Source organism: Colletotrichum scovillei, assembly GCF_011075155.1.
Source record: "Colletotrichum scovillei strain TJNH1 chromosome Unknown Contig00009, whole genome shotgun sequence".
In the NCBI taxonomy this organism is placed as follows: Eukaryota; Fungi; Ascomycota; class Sordariomycetes; order Glomerellales; family Glomerellaceae; genus Colletotrichum; species Colletotrichum scovillei.
In genome coordinates, this window is record NW_023336267.1 from 3,787,248 (window position 1) to 3,802,613 (window position 15,366).

Here is a 15,366-nt window from a genome sequence, read left to right on the forward strand (position 1 = left end):
TCGCGTAGATGGGTTCACGCCTTCGCGCTGGTGAATTCCCCTTTTCCTCGCCTCGAACTGTTACGGTCTTGTCTTGCTATCGTCTCGACTCGCTAAAGTTCTCGCCCGTTGCTGATAAACTATTTACACAGATCTCGAGAATGGAAGACATGGTTTCGCCCCCGAAGAATCCGAGGGCGACGCCACCATAGGCAGCGACATGGGCGGATTCGCATTGAACTCCGATCCTTGGGTACTGACACCAAGTCAAAGGTATGTGCTTTTTGATCTGGGCTTCCCTAAAATAATGCGAAGCAAAGCTAACAGCGTCTCGGCGTAGCTCCTGGTCAAGCGCGTTTTCTGACTATCCTTGGAGACGACCAAGAAAAGAAGCATGGCCTTGCAGTAAGTTTGGATTGTATCCCAGCCGTCGGCCACCTGTACATGAATCTAACAACCCATTCCAGTGCCTACTTCCCTACCTCAAATTACCATCGCGCTTCCATGGATCGTCATGAAGATGGATCGTCATGAAGAAGCTCAGACGATCAAGAAAGTCACAGTCCTTGGCAGCCGACAGGAAGACTTCGCAGCCCTCATCAGGACCTTTGCCTCGGATCCTATCTAAATCGGAATCCTGCGCAAAAAGCCCATGCACCAGGAAGATGATCGCGTCACTTCTCGCGGATCGAAACAAGGCTGATTTGGTCTGGTCCCGGACATGACCTTAAACTGTCCCAGGTAGGCGGCCTACCTGAGACTCAAAAACAATCAGAACCATAGTAAGTTTTCCGCGAACAAGTGAAATGGCTTGGTTCTCCTCGACCCATGGTACCCAATTGTTCCCGAGTACTGATGACTTCTAGTTTGCAGAATGCAAAAAAACAATATCACAGATGGAAGCGTATGAGCAGATGCGGCATCTGCACACACTGCCTAGTCTTTCTTCGGCTCCCTTCTGGAACCCACTGGGTAGAGAAGAGGAAATGAAAACCACCGGCAATTTCCAATCTACACAAACGACACAGAAGAGGCCAACAAAAGCGACTCTTTCAGGAAAAGTACGACATTGAGGATTCAACATCAGACACCATCCCTTAGCCCAACTACCACACCCTACCGACCGCCTTAACCTTCAACATCGATACCCTCCCTCGTCTTCAATGCCAAGACTCCACTCACCGGCAACATTGGCGCCCGCTCCCCATGCGCACCACCGGCATCAGTCCCTGGGTCAACTCCCTCAACTTCGATAACTAGACCATCAGTCTGTCAGACGAGCCGTCGTGCAAGTTTCCAAGGCAAACCTGCTTCTGTTGTCGAACCGTCCTTTTCCGGGTCACTTCGGCTACGTGAGGATTCGGAAGGCCATGATCAGGTGGGCTGTTACTGGAGAAGTACCAGACTGAGCCACTACGAAGCGCAACGCAACTTTTTGCCTCTCTTCTGACTCTCATCTGGTTGTTTCTGAAACCCTCGCGCCTAACCGAGCTCACACAAGGAAATCCGACAAGCTTCCATTGTTATGGCGCCCACATCAGCGGAGAATGGATCTTTATCCGCGACGAAGCTGTTCTTCTACCCAAACTCTACTTTCTGCTATCGATTTCTTCCTGAGCAGAAATGGTAGAGACTTGGGCTGGCAGAGGAAGATATCGGAGCGGTTTTCAACTGTTAAAGCGACAGCTTAGGTGAGCTGAGCAAAAAAAACATCATCACAAGCAGCACTTGGATCAAAAACAATGAAATCACCCGAATTTCACTCGAATAAAACCGATAGCCGACTTTTCTCAACTATAGCCCATCGCTGGCTAGCTGGCACACTCAGAGTCTCCATGCCGCAGCACGCAAGAAGCAACTTAGATGTTTACCTATACGCGGTACCAGACACCAATGCATCTTTTGGCGTGTCATACGTCGGATCCGACTTGTTATCGGCGGAACAACCCTCAAGTTGTAGAATGAATGTAGTCAGATTGTTAAGGCATTAAAATACGATGCAATTGCAATTTTACTTATTCATCCTCACCATTGACGGTATGTACATCTATTCGACTTGGTGGTTGATTTCGATTGAATACCCCAGCACACCTCTCATTGGTCAAAGCTCACAAGCTCCTTCTGCAGCTTTACCCAATTTTTTTCCCCCACCGGAGGGATCCTTCCCAACCAAGACTCACACCGAGACGCATTCGACCTACCTACAACACCAGCCTGAACTGCACAACAATTCGACATAGCACCGACCGCAAAAAGAGTTTGGAAACCGATCGATCGCGGATCTGAGGTACAAAAGGAAAAAGAAGCCCAGTCCGTGGAAGCAATAAAAAAAAACCAAAAATCGAAGCGCCTGCCAAAAGAAGAGGAAAATGCCCCTCGACGACGACGACAATCCCACCGCGGCGCCGGCCGCGGCGCAGCTCAACAATGAATCGGGCGCAGGCGACGAAGCCGAGGACGAAGGTCTCTTCGACATGCGACTCTTTGCATCCATGTTCAACAAGAAGGGCGTCGCCTCGCAAGCCGTCCGCAAGGGTCAAAAGGACTTTGAGTCGCACGGCACGAAAGCCCAGGAGAATGCGTTGGAGACGAGCAGGCAGGTCATTGAGGAGGTGCTGGGATACACGAGAGTGCACAGAGATACATGGAGCAAGGGCTGGTACTTCCCGGACTACTGGCCCGAGATCATGGAGGCCATCGAGGATGGGGACACTTCTGGGTTGGCGAAGCCCGAGTATTTGCAAGAGTTCATGACCGAGACGAGGCCGATTTATGCCAAGGAAAGGGTTGTTGTCGTGGAGGAGCTGAAGGGTCCGCAGGCGAGGTCTTTGGGCAGAGTGATTCGAGGACTCAAGACGCCGAGACCGGCGTTGGGAAAGCTGTGGCTATTGCCCGAGGAGGCGCTGTTCCTTGTGGAGAGGGGTAGCTTGGAGCTTTGGTGGCCGTATCGCGAGCTCAAGGAGATTCTGCCGCCGACGGAGGTGAAGCCCGCTGAAGAGCAGACCGAGCCCGAAGACGCAGAACCCGAAGACGAGTTCGATGTTGGCGTACCCTTGAGCTTACAAGCCGCCTACTCATTCTTCATCGGACTAGACGGCGAACGGGGCAAGATCTCACTTCCAAAATACCAAGTCTACTCACACCTCAGACGTTTGGGATACTACGTCCAACGCGTACCGCCAGAACCTACAGAACCTACGCCCATACCCGAAGCACCGCAGAAATCACTGTGGCAATGGCTCGTCTCACTCCTTCAAAGACCAGCGGCGGCGCCCGCAACACCACCGCCTTATGGGCCCCTCGTCAAGCCGGGCGTCTATCGACAATACAGCGTCGTCTACAAACAACTCGAGCTCCTATCCCGCTACCAGCCGTCGCCCGCACCGCAGGAGCCCAAGCAGGCCGAAGACCCGTACAAGATCCATTGGCATGTCTGGAAGCCTTCGAAGCATCCCAACCTTCGTGTGACGGACCTACCACCACCAGACATCCGCATCGCTGTCGCTGACGCGCGCGACGACGCGATCCCGGATATCGAAGAGATTTCGGCGCTGCTCGACTCGACACCGTACGACGCGCCCGATCCTGTCTTGATGGGTGGACCAGGAAAGCTGTACCAGCGCCTGAGACACGGTTACCGCAACGTTCTCGTCGCCGTCGTGGATCGCGGCTTGGTCAACTTTATGAGGTTCGGACAGGCTGCGTTTGGAGAGGAGAGGCTCTACGAGAGATTCGACAACCGGGGTGGGTTCCGAGGTGGCAAGAGGGGTGGGAGGGGTGGACGCGGAAGGGGAGGAGGAAGGGGACGGGGCCGGGGTCGGTGAATGATTGCCGGTCAATACGGAAATTTGATTTTGCGGCACGGGCTGGGGAGAAAGAGAGGCTCTCGAGGCGAGTGGGACGAACTCTGGGACGGATACCTTCCAAGACTATTGTGGCATGTATAGAATGGAGTACAACTAGAGAAGCCTCACGGCTTGCGGCTCGTGATGATCGCCGCCAGTGGTTGATAGATACCCTCCCTGACCGAGGACGGCTATACCGTTCAACGATGAAATGAAAGGACTGTCTATTACCGAGTTTCCATTCATGATCATCATAAACCGCCCCAGCCTCATCAAACCTTGGACTGTTTTCTGGGAATCCCAAACTTCTGGCACCTGCTATAGAGGCTATGCTGACGCCAGTCACCACAGCTCTACAACCAACCCCGGAATCCACAATAGAAACTTTTTCTCCCTTCCCGCCCCCAAAATACCCATTCTTTCTATAGACTATAACAAAAGCCCGTACAAGGGGAAAAGTCTGACCTCGCTCATCACCGGAAAGAACATGTTATTGCCGGGAAGGGTGCATACTAACGCCAGCCGTATAGGCAGCAGAGAGGAAGCGGCTAAGAAACCAAGACGTGTCTTCTAGTCGCGAGCAAGTCGCCGAAATGAGTCATGCTTCGGGGGAGGGCTTAGGAACTCGCAACGCTCGTTACCTTTGAGGCTGACAGCACTCACGTACGGAGTGATGACTCGAGTTAATTTCAAACTAAACTTCTGGGGCTGTCCGTGACCTGCCTCAGCTATACTGAGAGTTGCCAACTATCCCATTCCGTATCCGTGTAGACTTTTCAACGTAATCTGGCGACTCTTGCCATGGCCCGTGAGATTTGGTTAGTCATTCATTAACTCTAACGCAATGAAACTCGCCCAAAAGTACGGCCGCGGAGTCCTTGGGGGCGCGGAACCCGCGCTTGTAGCGTGTAGCGCGGGTTGGAAAATCGTGTTCTTGCGAAGTGTGGTATCTCGCATCAGCTGTGATGATGTAAAGGAGTCAGCTGTCGGCGTCACTGCCGCGGTAAGCAAGTTACGTTCGCGATGACTTGGTTACGTGCGGCCACATGTGTCAAAGGACATACGTTTTCGTCGGCACCTACTGCAAAAATCTATAGCTTAGGGAAACGTCCACAATCCCGGGAACCTGCCCTCTAAAACTTGATGTATCCACATAGCAGAAAAAAGGTCGTCGATGCTTAGGAGTTGTAGGGGTTGTCCGCGAAAAAAAAATTGCATAGAGTTGCGAATCAGGAAGGCGGCCGTACGAAGTGCCAGTATCATAAAACGCTGTAAGTTTACATCTGACGGCACCGGCCAATATGCGACTTATTTGGCGAGAAGTCGGTCAGCGCCGCCGCCGCCGCCGCCGACCGCCGGCTGAGCTTTCTTCCAAAGTAACGGACGCCGACGGGATTGTGGGGGGTGGGTTGGTTTAGGCCTCTTCCTCTTTTGCAAGTGTGAATGACCTGCCGGTGTCCGTAATCACATGGCAAAAGTCGCAAGGCGTGAAGTGGATGGAAGGGAGAGGGAGGAACATTGAAATGCATGGAAGGGCAGGGGGTCGGAATGCCATCCATCGGTTTAGGTTGCGCGCGACCATGGGGGGGCATTTCGGCGAGTACCGTACCTTTGATTCTGGTGTTCAGCCAAAGATGTTGTGGACTTGGGACGGGAGCTATAATACTCCATGTGTTGGAAGTCCCCTCCAAAGGCCACCCATGAGAACGAGTTGGATAAAGTACACTATGAGCGAGGATTCACCCTAGCCAACAACAATTGTCATCGCGGTGAGAAAAGATGTGTTCATACGTCAACTAGGGGGGTGAGAGTTGGCCGGGGTTTAGTTGGAGTTGGCTGCCAACCTGCATGGGAGATCAGGATTGACGACGGGGATATAAGCACAGGACTGGAGGGCCCGTTCAACCCCTGTTGACGTGGCCAGGAAGGGAAAGCCAACGGAGTACAGACCAGTATTCCTACAGCACGTTTTTTTGAGTTTCATTGGGCGTGCAGTCTTCATATGTACGACGACCAGTCGTTTTTCAACTCATTAGCTGTTCGAGCGTCGAGTACTACCTGCTATGGAGGGATTGCTTGCAGATGCGGCATTTGCGAGTTTAGGCTGCATTAGAAGCAGCAGTGAGGAAGGTGATCAAGATGAAGGACCTGCCAGGTACGGTTCGTCCGCTGCCCGTGTCCATTGCTACCTCCCGTGTTCATGGAAGGAAGCGTGTGCACCGAAGATAGAGGGTATATCGCGGTTATCAAGGTATGCGTGTTGTTGGCAAGAAGAGTATGCGGGTGAATGATGAGGTGATCAAATAAACCAATCTCACCATTTACCCGCATGCCAGTTGCCTCGTTGGTGCTGGTGCTCGGTTGACGTGCGGTACCTTGGGTTGCCTGAGTTGTCAACTTGGAGAAACTTTCGGACAGATGCGCCACGGAAATTGTCGCAAACCTAACTCTCAAGTTGACCGCACAGCTTCATGCATGGGATACAGAAAATGAAATGAAGGGCGGCAAGTGATGACTACAGTAGTGGGAGACGACAAAAATGAACATTACGTGAGAAATGCAAAAGGATATGCGACAACAGCAGGGTTCGAACCTGCGCATCCGAAGATAATAGATAACGATTGAAGGATCAATTCAAGTCTATCGCCTTGGACCACTCGGCCATGTTGCCATATGCAATTGTTGAGTTTCAGGGTCGACATCAACACTGAAGTACCTAGAATGTAGTGTTAGTGGGGCCCACCAACCGAGTGGAACAGCAGCTTACAGCGTAGTGAACAACGCGAGCGATCGCGACAAAAAGAAGTAATCAGTAGGTGAGCGTACTATGGCGACTTTGAAAACTTTGAAAACTGCAGCAAACCATGCCAGCAACCGGTGAAACATACCGGGCATGGTTGCTTCTCTGGTGGCAGTGGTTGTAACAACTGCCTTTAGCATACTTTTGCTGGCGCAAGAGTCAAAACTTGAAGAGGCATCAACTCCGCCTGCCGAGTCGCCCGGCTCGTGCGGGGGACTCGGGAGTTGAAGGCTTGAAGCACAAAATTGACAAAGGCAACCATGAATGCCCGAGGGATGTGGTTATGAATAGTTCAGGATGGAACATTTCGTCTTGGCGGTAGAGGAGAAGGAGGTTTCCGATATCCATGCAACCTGGGTGGTGGGAATCACCCCCCGGTGCGCGCCGCCGCACAAAATTCGAGCAGAACAATGAGCATGGGGGCCTGGCAGTGCGGCACCTGGTGCGAGCGTAACCCGAGAGGTTGCTCATCCTCATCCACGCGCCCCAGTTTCGGGAGTTCCTAGATAGGGTAACTCGCTGCGTTTCGAGTTGAGGAATCGTAGATCCGTCGTTTGCTGACAACCCGACATCGCTTCTTGGAAGGTAAAGAGGGGGGTTTTCTGACTCTGGCCCCCCTTATTTCATTTGCACAGTTTTGAATGCGTTGGAGGCCATAACTGTATCTGGTTGCATAAGTAAGGTATGTAACGGGAGTTGCGACAGACAACCTAACTCATTGGCGGTTGATTGGCGTAAAGTATCGTGGCCCATGTTAGTGTAAGTTGGCCTGACATAAACATCAGCAATGCGCAGGCTTCTTTTCATAAGAGTTCCGAAGGAACGACGCGCGGAGAAAAGGCGCGAGATAGAAGACAATGTTACGACAAAATGATTGACGGAGAGACCAATAACCGCTCAGGATGATGCGATCTGATGCGCTGATGCAGTGTCAACATGCCCAGAGATCCACCACTGAAGCAATAACATTATTATATTAGTACCGCGGCTTTACACGCTGTTCCAAGGATGCGTGGGGCCGGCCAGCCGATCAAGGTGGACTCGTCATCGTTAATACCAAAGTACCATGCTCATGTCGGGGATTGAGCAACAGGATGGTCGAATTTTGCTCTTGAATGGCATAAGCGATTCCTTCTGTTGATAACGGCAATGGCAGCCGAGGCATAACGGTACCTAGGTGATTGTCTCATAAACCCAAAGGCGAGACTGGTGTAACCCGAATGCGGACGCGTGGGTGATCGCGGGTTGGTGGAGGTGAGTGATGAACAGAGCGAGAGGAAGAAAGACAAAGATAGCCAGACAAGCCGGCCGATTGCCTCAGGTCAGCAGATCATTGTGTTTGGGAAGAGAATTTGTTGCCCTCAACGGCTGGAGTTGCTGCGACCGACCTGCTGATCGGGCACAGTTGCCGTCGGTTGTGCGCGCTCTTGCGTGTGTTGTGTCGTGTCGCATGGCGATTGATTGCAACTTGCGACAGCTTGGCCGGACTTTCCCACCGGGCCCTTCAGGAGTAGTAGAACTGAGAGAAGGATCAGAGTGATGATTGATGAGGGCGAACTAAACTCAAGGTAGGGGTGGGCCGACATGATACGGATACAAGGCAAGAAACGCGCTTGGTGGCAGCTGGCTGGCGCCCAGGTTGTCTTAGGTTGTGCTAGCCCGCCTGGGTTGTTGATAATGTGGAATGAGAAGAGTACTTTTTGCCAAGTACTTTGCGTGTTGTGGTACGTAGACCTAAAGATATTCCTCTCTCACAGTTTAGTTGCACCATGCCGGACGCCTGACACCGATAACCGACATAGAGCACCGATGCCGATGCATGAGTCTGATAGTCCAAGGTCTAAGTACCTTGAAGGGGGTAGTAAGGGGCATTGTTCAGAGATAATCACCAAACGTTGTAGACACATGACGAAAGAGACTCGGAGGGCAGCGCACAAGTACAGTCAGTCACATAAGATAGGTAGTAGTAAATGTGTCCGCAGTGAACTTTGAGCAAAAGCCATTGGCATTCAATTTAGGTTGGGACTCTGCGCGCAGACTGGCAGCTGGACCAACCCGGCCAAGCCAATCCACACCGTGACCAAGCCAAGCGAGTAAGACAGACGTAATCAGAGGGTATACATGGAACGGCAGTACCTTTTCATTACGCCAACTTAGACAATGCAACATGCCAAACGCTCAAGGTGAGGTACATTTGGTCATCCGCGAGAGAGTTTCGCGCGCAAGCGGGGCTCAGCTACGGATACGGTACCACGGGGATTCCAGGGTTTTATCTCACATTTGCCGGCGCAATTGCCAAACAGTCAATCAACTTAGAGATACACCAGCGAGGCGTCAATCAAATTGCTTGGTGGTGGTGGCCCCCCTCCCGAGTGAGAGTCCCCCCCTACTTGAGCCCCGCTCGAGAGACCAAGTCAACCAGTCATCGAAACTCTGGCCACAACTGCGACTGGGGTTGATAGGGAATTACACGAGCCATGGTCACAGCTTGGTTGTACGCTACCTCGTTACGCATACTAGACCCTATCATTTGAAGATGTGCGACCCTGGATAAGGTGTGCCCTGAGCAAGAAGAGTCCGAGACTGTCGTACAGCCCAAGATTCAAATGGTAACTTGGCTGCGGCGCCGAGTGATTCTCCACAAACTGCTTTGAACGACGACTCGTTAGAAATGGTGAGGTGTTTGGTCCATCTGATCTGATGTGATCTGGGCACGCGCAAGCCGAACGTGGACTGAGCAAAGGCGGAAGCAGGACGACGGATGGGAGTCTTTGGGAGCGCGGCGGTGGAGGGAAAGGAGGGAACAACATCCTGGAACGCGCAATCCAGCTTGCCGGGCCTAGAAAAAAAAGGTACTATTGATGCAAATTGCTTGGTACATGACCATGCTGTCCTGACTGGATAGGGTGATGACTACCTTACCTTTCCTCATCCGTCCGTCTCCATTACGGGGGCATTGGCAGTATCATTGGTTTTCTTACAAAGTGTGACCGACAGATGATATGAGCCACGGGCCACTTTTGATCAAAGTACCTTTTGATCACACTCTCTATCGCTGGGCTCTCGCTCTCTCTCTCTCTCTGTCATCTCATGAAAGGCTGAGGCTGCTTGGCCTCCCACTCGATGGGAGCTACTAGAGAACTCACCCAATAAACTGGAACCACCTCCGAAATCACCAAATCTCAGTCGCAACTCTGGTTGGTCTGTTCTCCCTTGGGACAAACTAAAACCTGTGTCTCTCAGTATCCCGCCCGTATCTCTCTCGCCCTTATCCTCCTCCCCATCCATCCATGGCTACTCACTCACTCACCCGCCCACTGGCAGAAAATTCCTCTCATTTGGCAGTAAAACCTTGCCGGGCTTTTTACTGCACCTGGGTGAAGTGAACCCCATTCACACCCCGATCCTCATACCAATCGCTTTGTTTCCTTTCCTTCTGTTGCCCCCTACCCCCTTCCATTTCCCTCCAAAGTTCCCATCCTTTTTTGCTCGTGACACGCCCCCCTCAACTTTACAAACAACACGTCAATAACCAAGGTTCCGACGCGGCCAGGCCACAACAGTAGGTACTTGGGTAAAGTACCTAGCTTAGCTTAGCTTACTGAAATTCACCCTTCCTTGTCCGTGCTGTGCTGGACAGTAGACTACGGGTGTATGCTGTGCCCAACTTTTACATCATCCCACACACGGTCCTCCTTTGGGTCTAATTCCAACACTTTTCTCTTCCTCACCTCACGTACCCTTACACGGCGATAACCCAGTGCCATCAACTTGTATGGCAGGCTGACTTTGATCGACTCGCACATTGATCACTGGTGTTTTCGTCCATCAACAACAGCAGTTCTCTCCGCTAAATACGCCTTCATCTCGTTTAAGGCGCGCCGAATCCTGTTTCCCGCGCCATTCAACTGTCAGCGTCCGTGCTCTGGGACACAAACCTGAGGTACCATTCAGTATTCACCTCACTCTCTCTCTCAGTCTCTGCCTTACTTTACTGCATAAGGTAGCTTTACTTCTCGCCCACCTCTCTCTCTCTCTCAACCTCGACACACCCTGCTTGGACTAGAAATCCTGACTGGGGTGCCTGACGACTGATGACTGGAACTCTCGCCTCATTTGGCTTGGCTTTTTTCTTCTTAGTCTAAACTGGACATAATACGGCGAGACGGTAAAGGCGTGGTGGAATCTACTACCTTGTACACCTCCCACCTCTCATCCACTCATACTCCGTACTCAGCACTCACTCACTCAGTCTCTCTCTCTCACACTCTCACTCTTACTTGACACTCACCTATTCTTTCCTTTCCCCCTTGCGAATACTCCGTACAGATACACACACCTTCCTCCGCCTCAGTCTACACCTCTCCGTCTCCACCTTTCCCGGTCACATTCAATCTTGGCCTCAAACACGAACCGCGTCCACCGATCATTTGGAGCCGTCACTCAACCCAAACCACCGATCCCTCCTCTTAGGCCCTTAGCCTTAGCTCTTGTCTTCTTACAACCACACGTCCCAACACATTTCCATCCAACATCACCTTAGCCGCCAAATTACCCATCAAAGCAAACACTTCCCTTTTTTTTTTATCCAAAGAGCCAACCTGAACCGCGAGTCTTTGTCGCCTGAGTTTTCGACAATTCGGGGGGTTCACTTGATTTGTGGCGACCGCATCAATATTTACCGCCAGACAATCGGCTCGAGTCACCCGGTCGCAACACAAACTCGCGAGAAACCAACCGCGATGGAGACCACCACCGAGGTCGAGACAAAGCAGCCGTCAGTTGCGCCTTCAGAGCCGCAGCAACAGACCCCAGTTGCCGAGACCCCTACAACCACAGAGTAAGTTATCTCTTTGTCTCTTTTACCGCCTCTCTCTCTCTCTATTCTCTGTTATTGCTTGCCTCATTAGAAGTTGTTGCCGCTTGATATTTCCTTCTTCAATTGCTCTCCTGTACAAGAACCACGCGCTATGACCAGTGGTGAAGTCATACACTGGGTCGATTTCGACTTCACCTTGGACTTGGACTTGGACTTGCCTGCGATCCATCACAGCTCTCAACTCAACTTCTTGCTTCATTTTTCTAGTTTGCTGCCCGCACCTACCTTACTTTACCTTCACTTCCCTCTTAGTGTTGTGGCTGCACGGAAACTCCTCTCCTTCCCTCCCTGACACTGCGTCTGACGGCGCTTCTAGCTTCGGTCACTAAGCTAGGTTGTAAGGCCGCCAGAGTTCCCTCTCGTCATTCCCCCTTCCACTACAACCAGCACCGACCCCTCCCTTGATTCAACCGCACCTCTCTTCCCATCAATCAACCAAATCACTTTCCTTCCATCAACTCTTGTGCCTTGTCGCCGGCATACACGGTCTCTTAGATCATCCTTTTTCATTCCACAGCCTCGTTGAGCATTGGTTTCCTTGATTGTGCGCCGCAAATACTCTGTCTTTGTTCTCACCTCCTGCGAAACTCTCAGAATGCCGTTTCGACGAGACTCCCGCCTCAAGAGCACTCCAGAAGAGCCCTCTGTACCCATTAAGGAGGAAAGAAGGTGCGTCGCATTCCATTGAGACTCTCAACTCCCCATCCGATTTCCCTACCTCTTCACTCTCTTCGAGACTCAAAGTTTCAATGTATTTTTGGCACCGCTCAAAGTTCAATCCATGCGCCCGGTTTGCTTGCCTTGGTCAAGAGTGCAACTGGCGAGTTGCCAAGAGGCGCATGTCGAGTCAGGGACAAGTGTTCCCCGATTCATGTACGCATACAACATCCGCTTTGGATGGCTTCCTACCCCTGTTCAACTCGAATCGTCTGCAATTCTTGGTCTTGCGCAATTGCTTCTTTGCCCGGCGATGCTTTCCTTTCTGTCTCTCTCCGAATCAGCTGGGGGTTTCTCAGTTACAGCCACCATGGCCGAGCGTCACCACCTTGGTTGGCAAAGACCTCATCAGGGTTGCAAGTGCACCTATTTGGGCAACCCTGCAACACATCCTGGAATACAGCAAACTCAATTGTGAACAAGCATATACTGATACCAATTACAGGCTCAGCAGTGCCAATGGTGTTAAGCCACCAGCTCTGGATGACGACGACACCGCCAATGACGATGATTTAAGCCCGCCTCCAGAGAACTTGAGCCCTGTCTCAGGCAGCCATGATCGCGCTTTGGAAGATGAGATTGTTGTCGGTAACCGCAATGGCGTGCAAAAGTCATCGCCCCTCCGCGTTGTTTCTGATCCCGAGGATGAGAATATGGCGGATGTGGAGGATGAGCCAGTCGTCTCTCACTACCCTAAGCGGAAGCGCGCATCCGTCTTCAACGACTTGAGTGAAGACAAGATGGAGAGCAGCCTTGTCTCAGAGAAGGAAGGCACGCCACGCGGCACCAAACCAGCTCGTAGGCATGGACTGGGTGGTGTGAAGGGCGTCATTCTCGGATACTGGCGCGATTCACCCGTCCCTGACCCCAGAGGCAAGCATGCAGTTATTGGCTTCATCGATGTCCGCGATCGCCTCCGCACACGCATCCAGCAGAACACCCGCTTCGGCGAGCCGGTATCGAGTCTCGAGTATCCCCTCCCGCCCGGACCAGGTGGCAGCTGGGTGACCTTCGAGCGAGTCGTCTTTGCAGACCACCTGGTTGGTCTGGATCACCACCAAGTGAAGGAATATGTCAAGCTTCGAACGGATTCTATCGAGATGACGGAGGAGGCCCGAGATGCTGCAGAGCAAGCTGCGGCTAAGGAAGCGGTTCGACGTGTCGAGGAAAACCCTCCCCCCGAGAATCCCGTAGCGCCAGCCATCGCATACGGTGCGGAGATTCCCGACCACGCCACAATGCCGGCTCGACCGGACTCCAAACGTCGCCGCACTGGTAGTGGCATCGACACAATCAGTGGAGGACCGGTACAGCAGACGCCGCCAGCACAGAATATCCCGCCGACTCCTCAATTCGACCCTCTGCCAGGCACCAGACCCACACGCATCATTGTGGGCTACTGGAAGGGCTCCAGCGAGCCTGATCCTATCAACAAGCACGCGATCTACGGCATCCTCGGACAAAATGACATGTTCCGCGTCAAGGTGGCGCGAGAGACGCGTGATAAGCGCTTCGTCGATGGCAATTTCCCCGTTGGAGCGGGTGCGCTGTGGATTCACTGGGAGGAGGTTGAGCTAGAGCCTCACATCAAAGTACTGTCTCGCCCCGAGGTAAAGGAGTATTGCCGTGTCCGTCAGTACCAAATCGATCAAGGCGAGAGCCCCAACGAGCGAGTCGAGAATGAGGCCAGGGCAGTGTACGAAGCACAGCAGCGCGTGGCCAATGGCATCAACAAGCCTGGCTACATGAACAATATGGGCCCGCCACCCGCCATTGTTCCACAGCCAGAAGAGATGCTCGAGGCACCCGAGACCAAGGTCGAGGTGAACCCCGAACTGCGCCAGAGCCGCAGAACGGAGAACCGCGGCGTTCGGCACTCATTGCCCGATCTCGACGTCAGACAGTCATCGCGAACCCCGGTGCAAGCGCAGAATAAGATTGACGCTAGTGCACGTCGCGAAATCGCCCGGATCGAGGCCGCCCAGATTCGAACCGAGCGTTTCGCCGCTGATCGCGAAGCTGCTCAGAACGCCCAAGCTGCCCAAGCTGCCCAGGTTGCTCAAGCCGCCCACATGGCCAACTTGGTCCCTCCTCCGATGCCGCCGCAAGCTATGCCTAAGATGCCTTTGCAGAACGGCAACGGCAACGGCCCCCGCATGAGCAGCCTGTTCCACGAGCGCGACGAGATGCAGCGCCTGAACAAGGTATGGGCCAGCCAGGAAGAGCACCGCAGCAAGGTTGGAGGTGAAGAAACCAAGTTTTACGGCGGTATCAAGTACGAACGCAAGACCAACGGTCCCTTTGTCGGCAAACTCGTCTCGCAAGGCACCATTATCAGTATTGACGGAGAGGATTATGTCGAGTATCGTGTACTCACGAAGCCGAGTTTTTTCTAGGCGACCAAGACAGGAAGCAGCACCTCGCGGCTTTGATTGCCTTTTACACTTTCGGTCAACGGGCATTCGCTGAGCGATGGCCGCCAGATTATGGGACTCCTCCTGAGCGTTGAGTCTCAACGAATCTCTCTCTTTCGATACTGGGTTCAACGGATGAAGGCTGAAGGCTGTAGGATTTCCTTTGTTTCTTCCCGCGACAAAATGGATGCGAGGTTTGGCGGAAAACGGGTCTTTCCTATTATACCCCCTCTCAACTTTTTCCGATTAATCAGTTTTTCCTTTTTTCGTCTTTTCGGCGTGGAAAAGCCAGCTCGGTCTCCTTCGTCATCGGCCACGGAGAATTGGCCGAGGAGAGGATTACTATACCATGTTTTCTTTGTTTTGCTTTGCTCTCACGCCCTTCGCAATAACTCACTCATACACCATTGGCTTGCCTAGTTAAGTTGTATGGTGGTGAGAGACATGGATTCGAGGCTTTCTTCCGTTGTGTTTTTCTAATTATCATGATGCCATTGCTAGTCAGAATGGGTACCTCTCAGGCGGAGGTCGGAACTGAGCGGAAAGGGGGGGAAAGCGTGGGACCGATACCAGAATCCGTGGTTGTCAGTAGCTTTCAGATAGCAATCAAATGAATCGTCTAAACGTGTGGAATGTGTGGATATTTGGTTGGTGCTAGAATCAGTCGCAAGACTCATACCGTGGAGTTGGCGATATGCCATCTTTGTTCAAGGTCCCCAATGCAAAATGTAA

General features: G+C 52.4%; 2 protein-coding genes across 2 annotated transcripts; both read left to right on the forward strand.

Moving 5' to 3' along the window:
• Window positions 1-2,181: 2,181 nt before the first annotated feature.
• On the forward strand, window positions 2,182-3,803 carry HER10_EVM0012943 (tRNA splicing endonuclease subunit; the record flags this gene model as incomplete). Its single annotated transcript, XM_035482318.1, has 1 exon — window positions 2,182-3,803. Exon 1 carries the CDS (start codon window positions 2,349-2,351, stop codon window positions 3,801-3,803), a length of 1,455 nt encoding a protein of 484 aa, XP_035330262.1. The 5' UTR covers window positions 2,182-2,348.
• A 6,549-nt stretch (window positions 3,804-10,352) lies between these two features.
• On the forward strand, window positions 10,353-15,225 carry HER10_EVM0009843 (uncharacterized protein). Its single transcript, XM_035479316.1, has 2 exons — window positions 10,353-11,464; window positions 12,666-15,225. The coding sequence occupies exons 1-2, from the start codon at window positions 11,367-11,369 to the stop codon at window positions 14,614-14,616; spliced, it is 2,049 nt and encodes a 682-aa protein (XP_035329910.1). The 5' UTR covers window positions 10,353-11,366; the 3' UTR covers window positions 14,617-15,225.
• Window positions 15,226-15,366: the final 141 nt, after the last annotated feature.